Below are 24,560 nucleotides of genomic sequence, written 5' to 3' on the forward strand. Positions count from 1 at the left end.
ATCAAAATTGAACGCCTGTTTCAGTTTGTTCTTGCTCAAAACCAGCGTTGTCAAAAACGGCGAAATCCAATTCCATTTCATTTTCTTTACTGTTAATATAAAGCTAAATCAGTTTGCAAAAAAAACGCCACTTAAACGAAAAACACTCTAAAATGAAATACGATTTATTTAGAAACAAAAATACCACTTACTCAGGATTACTGGAGAGTTTATTTAATTTTACAACTTCTCCTGTCTTGTAGAATATCTCAGCCTGCTCAATTGTTTCCATTATAGGTTTTCCCTTCGTTTCCGGAACGCTAAGAGCTATTACTCCAGCAATCAAAGCTTGAATAAAGGATAACCATCACAAATATAACCTATTTTTACTGACACTAAAACTCTTGGACATGTTGGTACTAAATCTCACCTAATACACCAAATATGACGTTTGGTAACCACGTGATCATGTTTTGCAACGATATGACGTAAGGAGCGGTTATTCCCCCAATAGGAGTAGCTAGACAGCCGATTGCCATACCAGTGCTCCTAAAAATGTCAATGACGTAATTTTAGGCTAATTGCTCGCCTAAGTTGTTCACCTTATAACGGTTGGATAAAGTTCATTTGTCACTTGGTAGATGATTCCATACGACCCAGAAATCCCAAATTTGGCTATGAATGCAAACACGACACCTAGTGTTATCAGTGCTGCAAAAAATAGAAAACATAGTTAAGATTGTCTGTTTCAGTTAAAGTTTCATTGTCTACACGTTTTCTATTTTCTATTTTTTTTAAATCCTAGGAAGACAAACTTACACTGATTGTCCCCGGCATATTGGTTCACTACCACGCTTGCAAGAAGCCCTACTCCTGAAACAAAGTACATCCCAGAAAGAAGAAGTCTCCTTCCAATTCGATCCAATGTCAGCCAACAAAATACATAAGATGCAAGTTCGAACACGCCATCTATCGGATTATTACATTTCAAGAATTGCTTTTTAAGATTTGATTAGGCTAACTTACTAAGTGTGTTGTTTACAAAAATGTCTCCTGCCAACGACCCGGCGTTCAATGCGATGCCGTAGTAAACGAAATCGTTTACAAACCTATTAAAAATATACATCTTTACAACAAATAGTTGTTAGTAAACTAACATAAAATTCTAAACCCACCAATTGAGCATGACTTTTAAAGTTATTAGGCGCATCAATGGAGTTTTAAAGAGATCCAAAAACGAATAAGATTTTTCGGAAACCTGCTGAGCGTTTTCTTCCTGTGGTTTTATTATTTTATTAAACAATTATTATTTTGTGATGTGATGTACAACTACAAATGACATATTTGACTTCACCAATTGTTTCTCTCCAGCTTTTCTTGCTTCGTTCCAATCTTCCTCAGTTAACTTTACACCGTTCAACCTTGCGTAAATATTTGTTACCTAAAAGACAGATGACTTTGTACTAAGCATGGCACAGCAGTCTAGAATTTTAAGAATAAACGAAACACAACATAGTTGATACATGTAGTCACGATAACACAACATTTTTAAACGTTCCTATGTTTTACGCTTATAGGATTTCTATAATCTCTGGTATTTTAGTATGTTGAGCGGGCGTTAGAAAAAAAATGCCTGTTTTTTTAGGTTTACTACTACTTAATTAGGGTTCTTGTATATTTTTTGGTTTTTGAGGTTTACGCGAAATTCATCAAAATACTGTAATAATTCAGAGACGCAAAAAGAACAAAGAATACTGATCGGAGGCAAAAATACTAGTGTTTGTGACAAATAATTCAAATATGTGAAACACCCAAACTTTTACCTTTATTCCTTTCTTTTCTTTTTCCTATGTAATGGTTCGGAACGAGATTTTTTTTTGTAACATAATTTTTGTTAGCATAGGTAACCGTTTCTAACCACCACATAATGTTACAATTTTTGTTCGGAACATATTTTTTCAAGTCAACGAAAAACCGTTAGATGGAGGTAGAGGTCTGCAAATTTTAGCATTTACACCGCACACCTAAATTAATTTTATGTGTTTATTAGTTCGGAATTTGATGAAGTGAAAGTTTTCAATGGAAAAATGGGGCTTAGGGATTCAACAACAATGTTGCAAAAGAACATTTGAAACATTCAATAGTAAAATGGGGCTTAGGGCTTCAACAACAAAGTTGCAAAAAGAACATACAGCGATGAAAATAAATGATTAATTACAAAAAAAGGGAAGTGAACACCGAACATTGGAAACATTCAATAGTACAATGGGGCTTAGGGTTTCAACAACATTGTTTCAAAAAGAACATGCAGCGATGAAAATAAATGATTTTATACAAAAAATGGGAAGTGAACACCGAACATTGGAAACATTCAATAGTAAAATGGGGCTTAGGGTTTCAACAACATTGTTGCAAAAAGAACATTGGGAACATTCAATAGTAAAATGGGGCTTAGGGCTCCAACAACAAAGTTGCAAAAAGGGCATACAGCGATGAAAATAAATGATTATTTACAAAAAAAGGGAAGTGAACACTGAACATTGGAATCATTCAATAGTAAAATGGGGCTTAGGGCTTCAACAACATTGTTGCAAAAAGAACATGCAGCGATGAAAATAAATGATTTTGTACAAATGGGGTTTAGGGCTCCAACAACAAAGTTGCAAAAAGAACATACAGCGATGAAAATAAATGATTATGTACAAAAACAGGGATGTGAACACCGAAAATTGGAATCATTCAATAGTAAAATGGGGTTTAGGGCTCCAACAACAAAGTTGCAAAAAGAACGTACAGCGATGAAAATAAATGATTATGTACAAAAAAAGAGAAGTGAACACCGAACATTGATAACATTCAACAGTATAATGGGGCTTAGTGCTTCAACAACATTGTTGCAAAAAGAATATACAGCGATGAAAATAAATGATTATTTACAAAAATAATGAAAGTGAACACTGAACATTGGAAACATTCACTAAGATAAGGGTTAATGGCAATGCAAAACAGAAATGCAATGATTTTAAGTTTCCAAAATAGCTTGGGACATGTAAAATGTAAGTTAATGTATGTTTGTTTGGCAGTCAATAAATTAGGTAATTTTAAAGCTGCATCACAGACTATCAACTACAGTGAGAAATATGAATAGAAAATATATGAATAGAAAAAAGTTCTTTTACAGAAACAATGTAACTGCATGACATGTTATTTTAAATAATTTAGAAAAGTCTTCTCTTTTTTGGTGATGCTTCAGAATCTGAGCTGCATTTTTCTTTAGTTGGTGTACCTGGAAGTAGACAAAAAAATATTAATTTTTCTTGGAAAGATTGGAATTTTATATTCTTTCATGTACGTTTAATCTAATGGGATGTCATTAGGCTGTTACAATTATCCTAATTGTATCTGGTATTACTAACCTTTAAAAAGTTCAAGTCTAGTAAACTTACATAGCGACTGTTGGATTCTTTTAGCTTTGTAAAACAGCTTGTCTGCTGGCCACCTCGCTTTGCATAAACCACCTTCAGGAATTTGAGAGAAGTCTTTAAATTTCTTGTTGTCCAATGTTTTTAAGTCAGAGATTCGAAAAATTTGTAAAACTTCATTATCGTCCACAAACTGAACCATTATATACAATGATTCATCTGCAACATAATATAAATAATTGTAAATACAATTATAACTGCCATGACTTGGACTATAACAACTTCAATGCACTATGTTCAGAGGTAGTTCATGACAGCGATTGGTTGCAATCAAGTAAACTTGTCAGTTATTAAAATTGCATTGAAATAAATAAAATACTGAAAGCAAAAAACGCAAGCCTACCAGTGCTGAGTTTTTGATTTTTTGTCGTTGTGGTTGCGATTGTTTCTCCACTTTCTGTGACACAGTAAATGAAATTAGACAAGTATAATATTAAGTTAGGGCAAAATAAGCGTAACTCTAAAAATAATGAAGTCAATATATTTGACATAACAGTCAAAATTCTTGCAGAGTTTAGTTTAAAATTTCCTTCTTATGGCAGGAAGATGCTTGAGTTGTGACTCTTATGTCAAATTTATTGGCATTGCTGCTTTTGTATAATGTAATATAAAGTTAGATTACAGCCCCAATGGTCGTTATGGAATGACTGTATAGGTGGCAAGCACACCATGCACAACTAGAGTGCTTACTTATAACATGTGAATGCCTGTCTAACATTGATTGTAGTATGTAAGTCATATACATACCAGATTCTGACGACTCCTGATCCAGGTGAGATTGAGATATATCTTCTATACAAAACAAACAACTATTTAATATCATATTAAAACATACTTATATCATCTAGAATATAATGATGAAAAGGTTTTAACTGACCAAATTGCGAAACAGAAACTATTGAAGAAAAATCCTGTAGGGTAGTTGAAAATGAATTAGTAAACGGGTACTTACTTGAAACCACCTCCTCCATAGCCATCCTAGCTGTTTCAACAATTTTCAAAGGATGAGACAAGTCATACACCCGATTTAACATTTCGATTGAGTGCCCCTCGGACCTGGCAACTGCTTTTTGAACTTCTGCTGGAGCATCTCGCATTTTGGTTGTTATTACTTTTCTGACATCAGTTGCTGAAACTGCCATTTACGTTGATAGAAACCAGTTTGAAAAGTCTATTGAATGTAGTGGCTTCCATTTCAGCACCAGCAGTAACCAATGATGGAAAAGCTTGAGATTTCTCTCCCGGCTTATGTTTCAAAACAGCCCATGCACGTCAGATGACACCTTGAGGTGATCATATTCAAGTTTGGACAAAACAATGCAACCATGTCGATTTTGTTCTTTCTGCTTTTCAGCTAAAATTGAAAAATTCCTTGGGCAGTTTCCTCTTTTCCTAACAGTTCATCTCGCCTCATTCCTCTAAATATTCCACCCCTGCATCCTAGTCTGCATATTACACGACAGAAAATGTCGCCCAACAAAAGCTCCAAATGTTTTTTTTTAGTTTCTAAACTTAGTTTGACGGACCCTGTCCATTTCTTTTGTGATCTTGTTGTTGTTTTCATATTGCAAGATTGCTTTCTTTGGTGTGTCGAGATCCTTAAGCTGCTTTCTACTTTTTTCTTTTACATATTGTTCACGTTTCTCTTTCTGTTTCTTTCTGAATTTGTGGTAGATGACGCACGGAGCGTAGGCTTTTACCACCCGATTCGTCAACAAGTGCTCGATTAGAAGCGCTTGTGTTATGAAAAAATCCCCGTTTCTTATCGGGCGGTGTTATAATTTTAGAACATGTGTTATAACACAGCCCGATTTTATCGGCAATGGTAGTGAAGCATTAAATTTATTTTTTATTGAAAAATATCATATTTTCTGTGGAAATAATCGCAGGTGAAATGGGTTTTACATGAAATTGGCAGTTAAATGTGAACTGTTATGACAAAAGCAAACGCATTTTAAGCAGCGAAATAGCAGCAGTCCCAGATTCTCCTCGATTGTAAACTGTAAAATACAAAATGGGCCAAGGTTGTTGTATCTAATAGGCATCCATGTTCTGATAACAAATGGAGTAATGAAAAGTGACAGTTCAGGGTGGGGGAAGCATTTCTAGTGCTTCGTGAAGCAAACTAAGGCCTAGCACACTATCAAATAAAGGACTTGGGACATTGGATTTGAAAAGCAATGATACATGGTAAGTGGTTGTCAATTGTCATGATATGCTTGTCATTCTCAACTGTTTCTATTATTTTAGCAGATGGTAATTTGTTATTTTTTTAGGCATGTTTAAAAATATGGTAGCTCATCTCTAGTGTGATCCTGGTTTTGTAAAACATTGGCTTTCATTTCTACTGGCCTAACTCAAGCATTTTTGTGTAAACTCCTACTTGTCAAATTAAATGTTGCCTACACTTTTTCTTTTATTTTTTGTTGCAGTTCAACATCTGGAAAACTGAATAGAAGCAGAAAAAAAGCAGCACAATCATTCCAAACGTAATTCAAGATTGCCTTGGACAACATGGAAGAAAGTAATTGATTGTGGAAGAATGGTGTGGGTGAAATGAGCTCACTGAAGTGTCAGCTAAATCATTGATGCATACAAAATGCTTCTTTCCTCACTTGCAGGGGAACATTTTATTTTAAGATATTCACCACACACTTCAGTTTTACATGAATCGAAATATGTGTGTTTTTTGCCGCTGTACTACCCGAAGGCAGGTTTATTTAACAATTCTTGTGCCCAATTTAAAGCAAACTTGTTATGTTAGATGTGTTCAATGATTTGTTGGTATTAACGCTGTCTTACCTACATGACATAATCATGGCGTCGTTAAAAAAGCATCTTTTGGGTAAATATTTATACATTTTCACTTTGATGTAGACTCTTTCAGTAAAAGTGATTCATCAGACAGGAATGAAAAACCTTTATTTTCAACCAGTAATCTCTATGATAGCTTGTTTGATACAACCTCATCTTTCACATGGTAGCTGGTTTAATTTTATTTCAGTAACTCGCAGCACATTGCATTTTCAGCTGAACAATGTTGTTTCACCTTTTTTGTTTCTCAGTCTGTTCACTTGATGACCCCTTTTTAGTGTACTCATTGTAAATGCAGGTTTTTGCTTGATAAATCAATCTTCTAATTATTTATCCTCTTCACATTTATTTCTTCTTTCATATAACTGTGGCACCCAATATGAGTATGTTATTGTGTGGAAATTGGGTTTATGAGGTGCTTTATTTTTTCATTAATAAAATGTTGCCCTTAACTGTGCATTTGTTATTTCATCATTTTAAGTACTAGTATTAACTGGTTTAAAATCACAAAGGGCTTGATGTAAACAAAAACGGTTTTCACAGGTCAACTCTAAACTACATCTAGTAAACGCATAAAAAATATCTTTAGAATCTAACCACCACATGATAAATGAGAGGCGTACATCATAAGCGAACGAAGGGCATGACCGCTTTAAAATGATTTTTCGCGCTGACGACCCTTGTAGCATATACAGGCTCCAGATCACAAGCGGTATAAGTTAAATGAAAACGGTTTTTACAGGTCAACTCTAAAATACATCTAGTAAACACATACCAAATATCTTAAGAATCTAACCACCACATCATAAATGAGAGGCGTACATCATAAGCAAACGAAGGCCATGGCCGCTTTAAAATGATTTTTTTGCGCTGACGACCCTTGTAGAATATACAGGCTCCAGATCACAAACGGATTAAGATAAATGAAAACGGTTTTCACAGGTCAACTCTAAAATACATCTAGTAAACGCATAAAAAATATCTTTAGAATCTAACCACCACATGATAAATGAGAGGCGTACATCATAAGCGAACGAAGGGCATGACCGCTTTAAAATAATCTTATACGCTGACGACCTTTGTAGCATATACAGGCTCCAGATCACAAACGGTTTAAGGGAAACAAAAACGGTTTTTTACAGGTCAACTCTAAAATACATCTAGTAAACGCATAAAAAATATCTTAAGAATCTAACCACCACATCATAAATGAGAAGCGTATATCATAAGTAAACGAAGGACATGACCGCTTTAAAATGATTTTTTGCGCTGACGACCCTTGTAGCATATACAGGCTCCAGATCACAAACGGTTTAAGATAAATGAAAATGTTTTTCACAGGTCAACTCTAAAATACATCTAGTAAACACATACCAAATATCTTTAGAATCTAACCACTACATCATAAATGAGAGGCGTACAAGCGAACGAAGGGGATGACCGCTTCAAAATAATTTTATGCGCTGTCGACCCAGTAGCATGTACAGGCTCCAGAACACAAACGACATAAAGTATTGAAAACGGTTTTCACAGGTTAACTTTAAACTAGACCTACGTCGCATGCAAAATATCAATCAATTCCTATCATTACCCTAAAATCAAGAGGCGCTCATCATCACTATACGTTGAGATTGTATTCTACACGCTACAAGAAATTTACATGCTATAGGCCCACATGAAATCGACAGCACTAGCGGTCGTGTCCTTCGTTTACTTATGATGTACGCCTCTTGTTTTTGATGTTCTTCTTAGAAGATAAAGATATTTGGTATGTGTTTACTCAATGTATTTTAGAGTTGACCAGTGAAAACCGTTTTTGTTTACCTTAAACCGTTTGTGATCTGGAGCCTGTATATGCTACAAGGGTCGTCAGCGCGAAAAATCATTTTAAAGCGGTCATGCCCTTCGTTCGCTTATGATGTACGCCTCTCATTTATCATGTGGTGGTTAGATTCTAAAGATATTTTTTATGCGTTTACTAGATGTATTTTAGAGTTGACCTGTGAAAACCGTTTTCATTTATCTTAATCCGTTTGTGATCTGGAGCGTGTATATGCTACAAAGGTCGTCAGCGCGAAAAATCATTTTAAAGCGGTCATGCCCTTCGTTCGCTTATGATGTACGCCTCTCATTTATCATGTGGTGGTTAGATTCTAAAGATATTTTTTATGCGTTTACTAGATGTAGTTTAGAGTTGACCTGTGAAAACCGTTTTTGTTTACATCAAGCCCTTTGTGATTTTAAACCAGTTAATACTAGTACTTAAAATGATGAAATAACAAATGCACAGTTAAGGGCAACATTTTATTAATGAAAAAATAAAGCACCTCATAAACCCAATTTCCACACAATAACATACTCATATTGGGTGCCACAGTTATATGAAAGAAGAAATAAATGTGAAGAGGATAAATAATTAGAAGATTGATTTATCAAGCAAAAACCTGCATTTACAATGAGTACACTAAAAAGGGGTCATCAAGTGAACAGACTGAGAAACAAAAAAGGTGAAACAACATTGTTCAGCTGAAAATGCAATGTGTTGCGAGTTACTGAAATAAAATTAAACCAGCTACCATGTGAAAGATGAGGTTGTATCATAGAGATTACTGGTTGAAAATAAAGGTTTTTCATTCCTGTCTGATGAATCACTTTTAATGAAAGAGTCTACATCAAAGTGAAAATGTATAAATATTTACCCAAAAGATGCTTTTTTAACGACGCCATGATTATGTCATGTAGGTAAGACAGCGTTAATACCAACAAATGTTTAAACACATCTAACCAACACAACAAGTTTGCCTTAATTTGGGTACGAGATTAAAATAACACCAACAAATCATTGAACACATCTAACATAACAAGTTTGCTTTAAATTGGGCACAAGAATTGTTAAATAAACCTGCCTTCGGGTAGTACAGCGGCAAAAAACACACATATTTCGATTCATGTAAAACTGAAGTGTGTGGTGAATATCTTAAAATAAAATGTTCCCATGCAAGCGAGGCAAGAAGCATTTTGTATGCATCAATGATTTAGCTGACACTTCAGTGAGCTCATTTCACCCACACCATTCTTCCACAATCAATTACTTTCTTCCATGTTGTCCAAGGCAATCTTGAATTACCTTTGGAATGATTGTGCTGCTTTTTTCTGCTTCTATTCAGTTTTCCAGATGTTGAACTGCAACAAAAAATAAAAGAAAAAGTATAGGCAACATTTAATTTGACAAGTAGGAGTTTACACAAAAATGCTTGAGTTAGGCCAGTAGAAATGAAAGCCAATGTTTTACAAAACCAGGATCACACTAGAGATGAGCTACCATATTTTTTAACATGCCTAAAAAATAACAAATGACCATCTTCTAAAATAATAGAAACAGTTGAGAATGACAAGCATATCATGACAATTGACAACCACTTACCATGTATCATTGCTTTTCAAATCCAATGTCCCAAGTCCTTCATTTGATAGTGTGCTGGGCCTTAGTTTGCTTCATGAAGCACTAGAAATGCTTCCCCCACCTGAACTGTCACTTTTTATTACTCCATTTGTTATCAGAACATGGATGCCTATTAGATACAACAACCTTTGCCCATTTTGTATTTTACAGTTTACAATCGAGGAGAATCTGGGACTGCTGCTATTTCGCTGCTTAAAATGCGTTTGCTTTTGTCATAACAGTTCACATTTAACTGCCAATTTCATGTAAAACCCATTTCACCGGCGATTATTTCCACAGAAAATATAATATTTTTCAATAAAAAATAAATTTAATGCTTCACTACCATTGCCGATAAAATCGGGCTGTGTTATAACACATGTTCTAAAATTATAACATCGCCCGATAAGAAACGGGGATTTTTTCATAACACAAGCGCTTCTAATCGAGCACTTGTTGACGAATCGGGTGCTTTTACAGTGACAATAAGTGCTGAATCAGCAAGTTGCATATTGTTGACTCATCAATTATTGTCAAGACGTCCCATAGCTAGTTCAAAATGATTCTAAAGAATATATTCCTTTTTTTGCAACATTAGCTATAGCATTAACAAAAGTTGTAACAAAAGGTGTGTTACAAAACGATAAAATACTTTGGTTGGTAAATTATTGCTTCCATTCCAATCAAAATTACACACATCAAGGTACAATGAACATGGCACAATACAAACACGAAACAGTGATAGATTTCATCGTTTTAATAGAATACACAACACATCACTAGATAACGTACACCCATATTTCGCACATGACTTTAAATGATTTTGTGAAAAGTGACTCTTTCTGTTGTTGTTCTAATCTTTGGCACTTTCTGTAGTTCATGCTTTGATTAGCCTACATCTGACGTAGAGTACTTGTTTTCAACCAGTGCACTTGAAACTTTTTTTCATACTTCTAAAGAAGTGAATATTTGATTGTGTACTGAGAGGAATGCAGTGTTTACAGACTATCTAGTGCCACATCGTCATCATTCGCAAGGAGCGACCGTTAAAATTAAGGCGCGCTGACATACAGACAAGCACTTTTCGGTTATAAAACACGAACGGTTTGACATAAATTCAAACGGTTTTCACTGGCCAACTCCAAATTGCACACAGATACAGCATGCAAAGTTATAGGCCATTCCAATCAGTGAATCGGAATTCAGAAGCGTACATGGTCATTATTCGCAATGAACGACCGTTAAAGGCGCGCTGACATACAGACAAACACCTTTCGGTTATAAAACACGAACGGTTTGACATAAATTCAAACGGTTTTCACTGGCCAACTCCAAATTGCACTCAGATACAGCATGCAAAGTTTCAGGTAATTCCATAGAGTAAATAGGAAATAAGAAGCGTACATGGTCATTTTGGGCAGGTCACGACCGTCAAAATTAAGGCGCGCTAACATACAGACAAACATCTTTCGATTATAAAACACGAACGGTTTGACATAAATTCAAACGGTTTTCACTGGCCAACTACAAATTGCAGTTAGATACAGCATGCAAAGTTTCAGGTAATTCCATAGAGTAAATAGGAAATAAGAAGCGTACATGGTCATTATTCGCAAGGAACGACCGTTAAAATTAAGGCGCGATGACATATACAGACAAGCAACTTTCGGTTATAAAACACGAACGGTTTGACATAAATTCAAACGGTTTTGACTGGCCAACTCCAAATTTCACTCAGATACAGCATGCAAAGTTATAGGTCACTCCAGTAAGTAAATAGGAAATAAGAAGCGTACATGGTCATTATTCGCAAGGAACGACCGTTAAAATTAAGGCGCGATGACATATACAGACAAGCAACTTTCGGTTATAAAACACGAACGGTTTGACATAAATTCAAACGGTTTTCACTGGCCAACTCCAAATTTCACTCAGATACAGCATGCAAAGTTATAGGTCACTCCAGTAAGTAAATCGGAATTCAGAAGCGTACATGGTCATTATTCGCAAGGAACGACCGTTAAAATTAAGGCGCGATGACATATACAGACAAGCAACTTTCGGTTATAAAACACGAACGGTTTGACATAGATTCAAACGGTTTTCACTGGCCAACTCCAAATTTCACTCAGATACAGCATGCAAAGTTATAGGCCATTCCAATGAGTGAATCGGAAATGAGAAGCGTACATGCTCATTATTCGCAAGGAACGACCGTTAAAATTAAGGCGCTCTGACATATACAGACAAGTACTTTTCGGTTATAAAACACGAACGGTTTGACATAAATTCAAACGGTTTTCACTGGCCAACTCCAAATTTCACTCAGATACAGCATGCAAAGTTATAGGTCATTCCAATGAGTAAATCGGAAATGAGAAGCGCACACGGTCATTTTGGGCAGGTCACGACCGTTAAAAATTAAGGCAAGCTGACATACAGACAACCACCTTTCAGTTATAAAATACGAACGGTTTGACATAAATTCAAACGGTTTTCACTGGCCAACTCCAAATTGCACTCAGATACAGCATGCAAAGTTATAGGTCATTCCAATGAGTGAATCGGAAATGAGAAGCGTACATGGTCATTATTCGCAAGGAACGACCGTTAAAATTAAGGCGCGCTGACATATAGACAAGCAACTTTCGGTTATAAAACACGAACGGTTTGACATAAATTCAAACGGTTTTCACTGGCCAACTACAAATTGCAGTTAGATACAGCATGCAAAGTTTCAGGTAATTCCATAGAGTAAATAGGAAATAAGAAGCGTACATGGTCATTTTGGGCAGGTCACGACCGTCAAAATTAAGGCGCGCTAACATACAGACAAACATCTTTCGATTATAAAACGCGAACGGTTTGACATAAATTCAAACGGTTTTCACTGGCCAACTACAAATTGCAGTTAGATACAGCATGCAAAGTTTCAGGTAATTCCATAGAGTAAATAGGAAATAAGAAGCGTACATGGTCATTATTCGCAAGGAACGACCGTTAAAATTAAGGCGCGATGACATATACAGACAAGCAACTTTCGGTTATAAAACACGAACGGTTTGACATAAATTCAAACGGTTTTCACTGGCCAACTCCAAATTTCACTCAGATACAGCATGCAAAGTTACAGGTCATTCCAATGAGTGAATCGGAAATGAGAAGCGTACATGGTCATTATTCGCAAGGAACGACCGTTAAAATTAAGGCGCGCTGACATACAGACAAGCACCTTTCGGTTATAAAACTCGAACGGTTTGACATAAATTCAAACGGTTTTCACTGGCCAACTCCAAATTGCACACAGATACAGCATGCAAAGTTATAGGCCATTCCAATGAGTGAATCGGAATTCAGAAGCGTACATGGTCATTATTCGCAATGAACGACCGTTAAAGGCGCGCTGACATACAGACAAACACCTTTCAATTATAAAACACGAACGGTTTGACATAAATTCAAACGGTTTTCACTGGCCAACTCCAAATTTCACTCAGATACAGCATGCAAAGTTATAGGTCACTCCAGTAAGTAAATCGGAATTCAGAAGCGTACATGGTCATTATTCGCAATGAACGACCGTTAAAATTAAGGCGCGCTGACATACAGACAAGCACCTTTCGGTTATAAAACTCGAACGGTTTGACATAAATACAAACGGTTTTCACTGGCCAACTCCAAATTTCACTCAGATACAGCATGCAAAGTTATAGGCCATTCCAATGAGTGAATCGGAAATGAGAAGCGTACATGCTCATTATTCGCAAGGAACGACCGTTAAAATTAAGGCGCTCTGACATATACAGACAAGTACTTTTCGGTTATAAAACTCGAACGGTTTGACATAAATTCAAACGGTTTTCACTGGCCAACTCCAAATTTCACTCAGATACAGCATGCAAAGTTATAGGCCATTCCAATGAGTGAATCGGAAATGAGAAGCGTACATGGTCATTATTCGCAAGGAACGACCGTTAAAATTAAGGCGCGCTGACATACAGACAAGCACCTTTCGGTTATAAAACTCGAACGGTTTGACATAAATTCAAACGGTTTTCACTGGCCAACTCCAAATTGCACACAGATACAGCATGCAAAGTTATAGGCCATTCCAATGAGTGAATCGGAATTCAGAAGCGTACATGGTCATTATTCGCAATGAACGACCGTTAAAGGCGCGCTGACATACAGACAAACACCTTTCAATTATAAAACACGAACGGTTTGACATAAATTCAAACGGTTTTCACTGGCCAACTCCAAATTTCACTCAGATACAGCATGCAAAGTTATAGGCCATTCCAATGAGTGAATCGGAATTCAGAAGCGTACATGGTCATTATTCGCAATGAACAACCGTTAAAGGCGCGCTGACATACAGACAAACACCTTTCAATTATAAAACACGAACGGTTTGACATAAATTCAAACGGTTTTCACTGGCCAACTCCAAATTTCACTCAGATACAGCATGCAAAGTTATAGGTCACTCCAGTAAGTAAATCGGAATTCAGAAGCGTACATGGTCATTATTCGCAATGAACGACCGTTAAAATTAAGGCGCGCTGACATACAGACAAGCACCTTTCGGTTATAAAACTCGAACGGTTTGACATAAATTCAAACGGTTTTCACTGGCCAACTCCAAATTTCACTCAGATACAGCATGCAAAGTTATAGGCCATTCCAATGAGTGAATCGGAAATGAGAAGCGTACATGCTCATTATTCGCAAGGAACGACCGTTAAAATTAAGGCGCTCTGACATATACAGACAAGTACTTTTCGGTTATAAAACACGAACGGTTTGACATAAATTCAAACGGTTTTCACTGGCCAACTCCAAATTTCACTCAGATACAGCATGCAAAGCTATAGGTCATTCCAATGAGTAAATCGGAAATGAGAAGCGCACACGGTCATTTTGGGCAGGTCACGACCGTTAAAAATTAAGGCAAGCTGACATACAGACAACCACCTTTCAGTTATAAAATACGAACGGTTTGACATAGATTCAAACGGTTTTCACTGGCCAACTCCAAATTGCACTCAGATACAGCATGCAAAGTTATAGGTCATTCCAATGAGTGAATCGGAAATGAGAAGCGTACATGGTCATTATTCGCAAGGAACGACCGTTAAAATTAAGGCGCTCTGACATATACAGACAAGTACTTTTCGGTTATAAAACACGAACGGTTTGACATAAATTCAAACGGTTTTCACTGGCCAACTCCAAATTGCACTCAGATACAGCATGCAAAGTTATAGGTCATTCCAATGAGTGAATCGGAAATGAGAAGCGTACATGGTCATTATTCGCAAGGAACGACCGTTAAAATTAAGGCGCGCTGACATATAGACAAGCAACTTTCGGTTATAAAACACGAACGGTTTGACATAAATTCAAACGGTTTTCACTGGCCAACTACAAATTGCAGTTAGATACAGCATGCAAAGTTTCAGGTAAGTCCATGGAGTAAATAGGAAATAAGAAGCGTACATGGTCATTATTCGCAAGGAACGACCGTTAAAATTAAGGCGCGATGACATATACACACAAGCAACTTTCGGTTATAAAACACGAACGGTTTGACATAAATTCAAACGGTTTTCACTGGCCAACTCCAAATTGCAATTAGATACAGCATGCAGAGTTATAGGTCATTCCAATGAGTGAATCGGAATTCAGAAGCGTACATGGTCATTATTCGCAATGAACGACCGTTAAAGGCGCGCTGACATACAGACAAACACCTTTCGATTATAAAACACGAACGGTTTGACATAAATTCAAACGGTTTTCACTGGCCAACTCCAAATTTCACTTAGATACAGCATGCAAAGTTATAGGTCACTCCAGTAAGTAAATCGGAATTCAGAAGCGTACATGCTCATTATTCGCAATGAACGACCGTTAAAATTAAGGCGCGCTGACATACAGACAAGCACCTTTCGGTTATAAAACACGAACGGTTTGACATAAATTCAAACGGTTTTCACTGGCCAACTCCAAATTTCACTCAGATACAGCATGCAAAGTTACAGGTCATTCCAATGAGTGAATCGGAAATGAGAAGCGTACATGCTCATTATTCGCAAGGAACGACCGTCAAAATTAAGGCGCGCTAACATGCAGACAAACACCTTTCGATTATAAAACACGAACGGTTTGACATAAATTCAAACGGTGTTCACTGGCCAACTACAAATTGCAGTTAGATACAGCATGCAAAGTTTCAGGTAATTCCATAGAGTAAATCGGAATTCAGAAGCGTACATGGTCATTATTCGCAAGGAACGACCGTTAAAATTAAGGCGCGATGACATATACACACAAGCAACTTTCGGTTATAAAACACGAACGGTTTGACATAAATTCAAACGGTTTTCACTGGCCAACTCCAAATTGCAATTAGATACAGCATGCAGAGTTATAGGTCATTCCAATGAGTGAATCGGAATTCAGAAGCGTACATGGTCATTATTCGCAATGAACGACCGTTAAAGGCGCGCTGACATACAGACAAACACCTTTCGATTATAAAACACTAACGGTTTGACATAAATTCAAACGGTTTTCACTGGCCAACTCCAAATTTCACTTAGATACAGCATGCAAAGTTATAGGTCACTCCAGTAAGTAAATCGGAATTCAGAAGCGTACATGCTCATTATTCGCAATGAACGACCGTTAAAATTAAGGCGCGCTGACATACAGACAAGCACCTTTCGGTTATAAAACACGAACGGTTTGACATAAATTCAAACGGTTTTCACTGGCCAACTTCAAATTTCACTCAGATACAGCATGCAAAGTTACAGGTCATTCCAATGAGTAAATCGGAAATGAGAAGCGTACATGGTCATTATTCGCAAGGAACGACCGTTAAAATTAAGGCGCGCTGACATACAGACAAGCACCTTTCGGTTATAAAACACGAACGGTTTGACATAAATTCAAACGGTTTTCACTGGCCAACTCCAAATTTCACTCAGATACAGCATGCAAAGTTTTAGGTCATTCCAGTATGTAAATCGGAAATAAGAAGCGTACATGCGCATTATTTGCAAGGAACGACCGTTAAAATTAAGGCGCGCTGACATACAGACAAGCACCTTTCGGTTATAAAACACGAACGGTTTGACATAAATTCAAACGGTTTTCACTGGCCAACTCCAAATTGCAGTCAGATACAGCAGGCTTGTCAAACTCGCGGCCCGCCGGCCGCATGCGGCTCACGAACAGTCAATAACATTTGTAGTATTTTTTTAGATTTTTTTGATTATACTAAATGTTTCTTACTTTTCAAAGCTATTATTTAAACAGACATTTAGCGAAATTTAATTTGTAAATACAAATTCTTATGTTTTGAATAGAAACGATAGTAATTAAACCGTTCCTCAAACTTTCAGTTAAGGCTGTGCAATCTGCGTCCGTACGGCCACATTAAAATATATGTACTGGCGGCCGTGATGTAATTAAATCTCCTTTGCCAAAACTTTTGATTTTCAAACTGCCCGAAAGAGATGTTGTGTTACTGAAAAGAGTATTACCAGCCTAGCAGTCATATGCGTCAGTCTTTTTGTAGGCCTATTGTGTGCAAACAATACGATAAAACAGGTAGTAAAAGCATCACAATATAGATTATGACGTAATAATCATTAAAACTGATCTTTATTGTGCAACTCAATCTGTTCATCAAGTTGTAAATTAATGTGATAATAAATCCGGACCCCCCTTTTCAAAAAGTTTTGCGTAAATTAAATAGGCCCAAATCGTTTCCGTTTACCGCTGATAACAGGGAGTCGTTATCTCAAAGCCCTGAGCCTTCAAACTGTTGTATTCGCTTGTTATCTAATCGCCAATTGTGACGTAACAAGGGTTTAATACGGAGTTTTATGCGCTAACAATCGGAAAGTTACGTTCCGGCTAGAACGCTGGTTGCAATTTCTTGGATATCAAACTGTTTTTGCATTTGTATTGTTTCGACCTGCCAAAAACGTAATAGTTTTGTCCCACACATTAGATCGATGTTAATCGAGTTATGTTATTAGGGTACACGGAATTTGCGACTGCCACAATTTATGCCTTCTACAGTTACCACCAACTTTAGTGCATTCGTGACATTGCGCAACTTAACAGTAGCATTATCGCTTTAGAAAGGCGTTCAGTCCTTGAGAATCTGTTCCCCCTTTTTAAGCAACGATTTTGACGCTTATCGCTTATCGCTTATCTTGCAGCTGCAGTTTTGCTGAGTAAGCTAGATAGTAGCGGCAAAATCAGGAAACTACAAAGCTGTTGCGAAAATTATTTGTTGTTTCTGTCAATTGGAGTTAGTGGCAGTTTAACATGTGAATTACGTATTCAGTCTCGTGCGGTCTAGCGTGTTTGCAAACACTTTTCGTAACAAAACTCCGTTCCAAATAGTACTTTTCGTAACAATATTGTTTTCCAGCTAACACTTTTCCGTAACAAACTTTTCTTACAGCTATAGCTTTTTGCGAACTCAATTTATTTGAAACCGATGATTTTCGCAACTTAAAGTATGTTTCAAACTAACACTTTTCGTAACAAAATTTTTTTCCAGCTAACACTTTTCGTCACAAAATTTTGTTCCAATTAACACTTGTTGCCTCAAAATTTTGTTCCAATTAACACTTGTTGCCTCAAAATTTTGTTCCAACTAACACTTTTCCGTAACAAATTTTCTTAGAGCTTTAGCGTTTTGCGAGCTAAATCTATTGAAAACCGATTATTTTCGCAACTTAAAGTATGTTTCAAACCAACACTTTTCGTAACAAAATTTTGTTACAGCTAACACTTTTCGTAACAAAATTTTGTTACAGCTAACACTTTTCGTAACAAATTTTTGTTTCGGCTAAAGCTTTTTGAGAGCTAAATTTGTTTAAAACCGATGATTTTCGCAACTTAAAGTATGTTTCAAACTAACCCTTTTTGTAACAAAATTTTGTTCCAACTAACACTTTTCCGTAACAAATTTCCTTAGAGCTTTAACGTTTTGCGAGCTAAATTGATTGAAAACCGATGATTTTAGCAACTTAAAGTATGTTTCAAACCAACACTTTTCGTAACAAAATTTTGTTACAGCTAACAATTTTCGTAACAAATTTTTGTTACGGCTAATACTTTTCCGTAACAAAATTTTGTTCCAACTAACACTTTTCGTAACAAAATTTTGTTCCAACTAACACTTTCCGTAACAAAATTTTGTTCCAGCTAACACTTTTCATCACAAAATTTTGTTCCAGCTAACAATTTTCGTAACAATTTTGTTCCAACTAACACTTTCCGTAACACAATTTTGTTCCAGCTAACACTTTTCGTAACAATTTTGTTCCAACTAACACTTTTCCGTAACAAAATTTTGTTACGGCTAAAGTTTTTTGCGAACTCAATTTATTTGAAACCGATGATTTTCGCAACTTAAAGTATGTTTCAAACTAGCCCTTTTTGTAACAAAATTTTGTTCCAACTAACACTTTTCGTAACAAAATTTTGTTACAGCTAACACTTTTCGTAACAAAATTTTGTTACAACTAACACTTTTTGTAACAAAATTTTGTTACAACTAACACTTTTCGTATAAAAATCTTTGTTACGGCTAACACTTTTCCGTAACAAAATTTTGTTACAACTAACACTTTTCGTAACAAAATTTTGTTCCAACTAACACTTTTTGTAACAAATTTTCTTAGAGCTTTAGCTTTTTGCGAGCTAAATTGATTGAAAACCGTTGATTTTCGCAACTTAAAGTATGTTTCAAACTAACACTTTTCGTAACAAAATTTTGTTACAACTAACACTTTTTGTAACAAAATTTTGTTACAGCTAACACTTTTCGTAACAAAATTTTGTTACAGCTAACACTTTTCGTAACAAAATTTTGTTCCAACTAACACTTTTTGTAACAAAATTTTGTTACAGCTAACACTTTTCGTAACAAAATTTTGTTACAGCTAACACTTTTCGTAACAAAATTTTGTTCCAACTAACACTTTTCCGTAGCAAAATTTTGTTCCAACTAACACTTTTCGTAACAAAATTTTGTTCCATCTAACAGTTTTCCGTAACAAAATTTTGTTCCATCTAATAGTTTTGTAACGTAATTTTTTCCAATTAACAATTTTGTATCAAAATTTTGTGACAGCTAACACTTATCGGAACGAGATTCAATTTGTGTGGTTTCACCATGTATGTGCAGATTTAAAACACAAAATGTTTAAAATATGCTTAAAAAATTCTCTTTGTCGCCATCTAATGAACAAAAAAATACGGTAACAAAATTTTTTGTTACCCCCAATTTAACGATGTTTTTCTGTTCAAAAATTTTCGTTACGACGTACCAGAAATTTTTGTAACTTGGAACAAAATTCGGAACAAAATTTTCGTTCCGAAACGAAATTGTTCAATTTGGAACGAAATTTTGTTACTCGGAACGGTTTCGCTAACGGTATTTCCGAGTTAATGGAAAATTGCATTATGCCCCATTACCATTGCAAAAAGCCACCTGGGAGATTCAGGGATAACAATTGAAATCAAAAGAAGTGGAATAGACAGAATTGAGAGCACGAACTAATAAATAAAATTACTGTTGTTAGATGGTGTACAATCCGTCTCGTATTGTAAAAATTACCATGATCTCACGCCAGTCTCTCCAGTAGTATGCTACACCAGATAATATCATAATTCCAAATGTGTAGAATATTTGATAAATCATTCCAAACATTGTCCTGTATTTTGCCCCAGTAATCTCCATGACTAAAAGTAAGTTAGTAGTTTAGTTAAAATGGTTAGCGTTTGAAGCCAAGCCTTTTCAAAAAAAGGGAATAAAAAGTGCATCTCAAAAAGTGTTTTTGTAGCGAAAAAGTGGTTTAACAAAATTTATTAGTTTCTGCTTGTGGCCGAGTTTGTGCTACACATGTTATCAGTTTAATGAAGCATTTTGGGCAGCATATAAACATAGACTGAAAAAAATTAAATATAAACGATTCTTGTTGATCGCATAACAAATTTCCATTTTATCTCACTGCTCAGATTATTACTCAACGATTAGGTTGTGGATGTAAATTATCATGCATTTAAACGGAATATGAGATAAACTAACATTGCACCAGTTTTTTATGTCAAAATGATTCTGCTGCACAATTTTTTGGTAAAACCTGCCCAGCTATCATAGGTAAATCAAAGATGTAACAACCCGTCCGGACTTTTGGATATATAACCTTCAAGTAGGGTATTTATAAATAGCAGTAAAGTTATGCAGATCCCATGAGAATAGCGTGCAGCCGGTCCGCTGCACCAGCACTCATAAGAGTCCCATGAATATTAAAACTGTAATAGCTACCACGTGTAAACTTTTTCTATTTCTATGAAGCTTAAAACTGTTGATGTAGTTGCCCAGTATAGGATTTTGGTTCCCTCTTTTCATAAGTTACAAACAAAGGACAATTAAATCATGATGAGTGTTTGAATGTGGGACCAGTAAATGTATTTCCTCTCCAAGGCCTAAAAATCATGTAACATTGACTTACTGTACACGAAAGTGGTAATGCTTGATCCATTTCTAAAAGCAGCTAGAAAAAATCGAACCGCCGAATACATTTCCGCCGAGTTGCTGAAGGCGCATGCAAAATAGGAGGCAATTGAAAGAGCAGTTGTGACAATGAAGGTGGGTTTGCGTCCGTATCTGCAAAATAAAATATAAATCAGAACAATAAAGTGTGTGTCAAGTACCTCATTTTTATTGGTGTTTAAATTAAACGTGATACATTTACACATTTTACCGTCTTGACCGACGATTTGTTATCTACTAACCCCATCGTTCCCAACATGGGAGGAATAACCCTAAAGTGGGGGCACTTAAGCTTTGGAAATATGACTTGTTATGTTAATGAAAACTCTGATTTAAAACCACCTTTATATGGTTTGCCATCTACTATGTAGTATATTATGGAGAAATGAATTGTTTTGAATTGTTAAGGGAGGAATTCGTCAAAAAAGGTAGGGAACCAATTTGCTAACCTGTCAGCAAGATTTCCAAGCAACAACGAGCCAACCAATATACCCACATAATACATTGATGTAGAGAGGGGAAGAAGGTAACTTCGTTGACATACAAGATCAAACTGAAACGCAAAAAAGCATTACAATATAGACCAAGGAAGGGACATGTTGCTATGTTACCTCTGAGATAACTGTTTCCGTAAACAAACTTCTGTCGTACCAATAACCTTGGTCGCATTGGATAGATTTGGCTGATTGGTTTACACAGGAAAGAGTTCCATCACATGTTGTGTAATTATATCCATATCTGAAAAGCCGTGTGTTACGAGATATCACACATGGAGTATCTTTAGCAAAGACTTACTTGTAACAATACTGGTATGATTCGTCATAAGGTGTTGTGTAGTTAAGTATATCGGATTTGGTTAGATTCGGATAAACCGTTGCATTGTCTATCGGTGGAACTTTACATCTGCAAATTTGGGAAACGTAAATATATATGATCAATTCCAAATGTCCAAGAACTCATTGTATAAATTATAAACATCGATAACATTCGTACAAACTGTCTTATTTTGAATGACAAATTAGTGTTAATTTAGGGTTAAAACATTATAGTACACAACCCGATCAATTTGGTTAAGTGCAATATTGTTATGTTGCAAATTCGTTTCACGTAATGTGCACAACATTTTATGGCATTCTTTACCAACTGTAAGTTATAAAGCATCTCAGTCTAGGCATGTACTGCACCTGTAATCTGACTGGTACGCTGTAAAGACAGTAGCCACAGAGTGAAACCCACCGGAAGTGCTCTGATAACTAAGAAATAAACAAACTAGGAACTGACTAAGCCCAATTCCACCAATTCTTTCCAATATCGTGTCAAAGCTGATCATTTTTCAACGTTTTCTAGTAGCTTATTTTGTATTGTCGCTGGTTTGACAGAGCTTTTCCCTGATCTGTGGCACTTATGTTATTTATTGCAACAAATATTGACATGTCTGCGCGCCATTCCACTTGAATGCATTGAAGTAAATGATTATAGGTGGGTGCAATGTTTGCATACTGTGAATCGCAGTGGGGTTGATGTTGTCATGCGTTGCCTTGTTTATCAGATCAAAAACGTTCTGTTTTAAACACGGTCTCAACCTTATACTGATCGCGTACCACTTGACCACATTTTCTATCGATTTCTACCTGAGTTCTGTCCCAAACCTGGGCTTTTATGTTATAAGGTCAGGTAAAATGTCAATTTATGATTATTTTTAAATCAAGTATAGAGGAAGCTACTAGCGTACCCCGTACCACCTTAGGAGTTCCACCGATTGACAGTGGCGGGGAAGTTTGAAAAAATGGGTTCCCTGCTTTGTTGTACGAGGATTTTTCGTTTGTTCATAATTTCTTATTTCTCCGCTACTGCAAATGCATTTAAAACCATAGAAGTTCACATCGAAGACAACACGAACCCGAACACGAAAGCACAAGTCCGAAACCCTGGCCGAACCCGATTCGTTTTCAAGAAGCCCGTTTAGGCCAGAAAGTTTTATAGACATGCCTATACATTGAAGCCTCAGGAAAGACCAAGACAACAAACACAATATGCAAGAATAGACAATTGGCCTTATACAAGGCGTTTTAGGGCTTTTTGACATTATTGCAGGTCCAGCAACTTATAGCTACTTAAATTTATCAAAAAAATACTGACAGAGTGAAAAGTCAGATCCGAATCAAGCCCGTTTTTTTAAAGAAACCTAAGCCCGAACCCGGCCCGAAAAGCCGGTCTTACAACTCTGATTGAATCCACAGATATTCACAATCGCAAAATATTGAAAACCAGTTCCAACAGCAACTAAGGAGTGAGACAAAATATTTCCAAACATTACTGTTTTGTTACTTTCACATGCAAAAGTTTTTTAATCTCGTATGACCTTGCGTTATTTTTGTAGAGAATTTTGATTGACTAAAAATTACTTTGAAAATCACTACGATTAATTAGGTTACATCCCAAATTTGTTCTGATTAAAATTGAACGACCGTTTCTTATTCCTCTGTTATCATAACTGTTGGAATCGAGTTCCGGTTGTTTAAATTCTTCAAAGATCTGTAAAAAGACGTAAGAATGAAATCGTTTTCGATTACTTTTTGTACCCACACAGAAAACGACAAAAAAGCCACTGTCATTGTTACGGTTCTTATCTTTCATGCGATTTTTATCTTTTACTGCGTGTTTCTGGTCAGTTTTGTCTGAAGGCTTTCAATTGAGGGTTGGTTTTGTTTGAGATAGAACTATACGCCCTGTCTAATTTCAATCCCTTTTATGTTGCCTTTTTAGATACTGAAGATGCTTGCACAAGCAAAATAGATTTGTTCTATATACGATAGCTAACCGATTTTAGCATGGAAATAAACGTTTCCAAAGTTGTAAAAAACGACTGGTTAAGATCACGTTTTAAGATTGCATTTTTCGGCGATAGTAGCCCGCAACGAACCAATAAACAACAAGTCAATTAACCGACTCCTAAGTTAAACATGTCCTTGTGCATAGTGTCGTAAATGTTTATTGCTGCGGAGAGACGATGAAATTCGCGACAGATCGGTAAAAAAAATTAAGCCTATGACACGTAAAATAGATACAAATGAGAGCAAATCGTGCGTGAAGACCTTTATTTTAATTGTTATCTACTTACCTGTCAGCAAGATTTCCAACGAAAAGCGAGCTGACCAATATACCCACATAATACATTGATGTAGAGAGGGGAAGAAGGTAACTTCGTTGACATACAAGATCAAACTGAAACGCAAAAAGTATTAAA

The 24,560-nt window shown here is 36.1% G+C and overlaps 3 protein-coding genes and 2 long non-coding RNA genes across 6 annotated transcripts in view; 1 reads left to right on the forward strand and 4 right to left on the reverse strand.

The window, feature by feature from the left end:
• The window catches only part of LOC145203852 (organic cation transporter protein-like), a 26,328-nt gene continuing 1,768 nt past the window's right edge, over window positions 1-24,560 (reverse strand). Inside the window, exons 4-20 of one of the 2 annotated variants that reach the window (XM_080076187.1) lie at window positions 24,435-24,538; window positions 22,498-23,848; window positions 22,109-22,216; window positions 21,925-22,051; window positions 21,763-21,866; window positions 21,273-21,427; window positions 20,375-20,499; window positions 20,233-20,313; window positions 1,803-1,826; window positions 1,334-1,420; window positions 1,155-1,255; window positions 1,006-1,088; window positions 799-948; window positions 582-690; window positions 410-528; window positions 192-327; window positions 1-89 (exon numbers count right to left, since the gene is read on the reverse strand). In XM_080076187.1, the coding sequence (XP_079932313.1) occupies window positions 2-89; window positions 192-327; window positions 410-528; window positions 582-690; window positions 799-948; window positions 1,006-1,088; window positions 1,155-1,255; window positions 1,334-1,420; window positions 1,803-1,826; window positions 20,233-20,313; window positions 20,375-20,499; window positions 21,273-21,427; window positions 21,763-21,866; window positions 21,925-22,051; window positions 22,109-22,216; window positions 22,498-22,643 (1,743 nt within the window). In that variant the 5' untranslated portion in view covers window positions 22,644-23,848; window positions 24,435-24,538 and the 3' untranslated portion in view covers window position 1. Of the gene's footprint in view, window positions 90-184; window positions 328-409; window positions 529-581; window positions 691-798; window positions 949-1,005; window positions 1,089-1,154; window positions 1,256-1,333; window positions 1,421-1,802; window positions 1,827-20,232; window positions 20,314-20,374; window positions 20,500-21,272; window positions 21,428-21,762; window positions 21,867-21,924; window positions 22,052-22,108; window positions 22,217-22,497; window positions 23,849-24,434; window positions 24,539-24,560 lie in introns of both variants that reach the window. The other variant, XM_080076188.1, reaches the window with a different exon arrangement.
• Window positions 2,030-5,123, reverse strand: LOC145203858 (uncharacterized). The gene is made up of 5 exons (XM_080076192.1): window positions 4,414-5,123; window positions 4,209-4,253; window positions 3,805-3,858; window positions 3,426-3,620; window positions 2,030-3,265 (listed from the first exon to the last, which is right to left on the reverse strand). The coding sequence occupies exons 1-5, from the start codon at window positions 4,601-4,603 to the stop codon at window positions 3,198-3,200; spliced, it is 552 nt and encodes a 183-aa protein (XP_079932318.1). The 5' UTR covers window positions 4,604-5,123; the 3' UTR covers window positions 2,030-3,197.
• Window positions 5,342-6,732, forward strand: LOC145203861 (uncharacterized). The gene is made up of 2 exons (XR_013853409.1): window positions 5,342-5,651; window positions 5,894-6,732. It is a non-coding gene; the product is annotated as an uncharacterized LOC145203861 (long non-coding RNA).
• LOC145203860 (uncharacterized) lies at window positions 8,561-10,932 on the reverse strand. Its single transcript, XR_013853408.1, has 2 exons — window positions 9,700-10,932; window positions 8,561-9,458 (listed from the first exon to the last, which is right to left on the reverse strand). It is a non-coding gene; the product is annotated as an uncharacterized LOC145203860 (long non-coding RNA).
• The window catches only part of LOC145205588 (steroid transmembrane transporter SLC22A24-like), a 2,084-nt gene continuing 1,311 nt past the window's right edge, over window positions 23,788-24,560 (reverse strand). The window contains exons 4-5 of the mRNA XM_080078320.1: window positions 24,435-24,538; window positions 23,788-23,848 (exon numbers count right to left, since the gene is read on the reverse strand). Of these exons, the coding sequence (XP_079934446.1) occupies window positions 23,788-23,848; window positions 24,435-24,538 (165 nt within the window). The remainder of the gene's footprint in view (window positions 23,849-24,434; window positions 24,539-24,560) is intronic.

Source organism: Phallusia mammillata, chromosome 8 (genome assembly GCF_965637545.1).
Source record: "Phallusia mammillata chromosome 8, kaPhaMamm4.hap1.1, whole genome shotgun sequence".
NCBI lineage: Eukaryota > Metazoa > Chordata > Ascidiacea > Phlebobranchia > Ascidiidae > Phallusia > Phallusia mammillata.

What these genes read in the sequence shown, in the direction of transcription:
- LOC145203858 (XM_080076192.1), bottom strand. Translation starts at nt 4,603, where the DNA reads ATGGCAGTTTCAGCAACTGATGTCAGAAAAGTAATAACAACCAAAATG. An exon ending in AAATCAAAAACTCAGCACTG is followed by an intron (nt 3,621 to 3,804) that starts GTAGGCTTGCGT and finishes ATTATGTTGCAG; the next exon opens with ATGAATCATTGTATATAATG. An exon ending in AAGAATCCAACAGTCGCTAT is followed by an intron (nt 3,266 to 3,425) that starts GTAAGTTTACTA and finishes GTCTACTTCCAG; the next exon opens with GTACACCAACTAAAGAAAAA.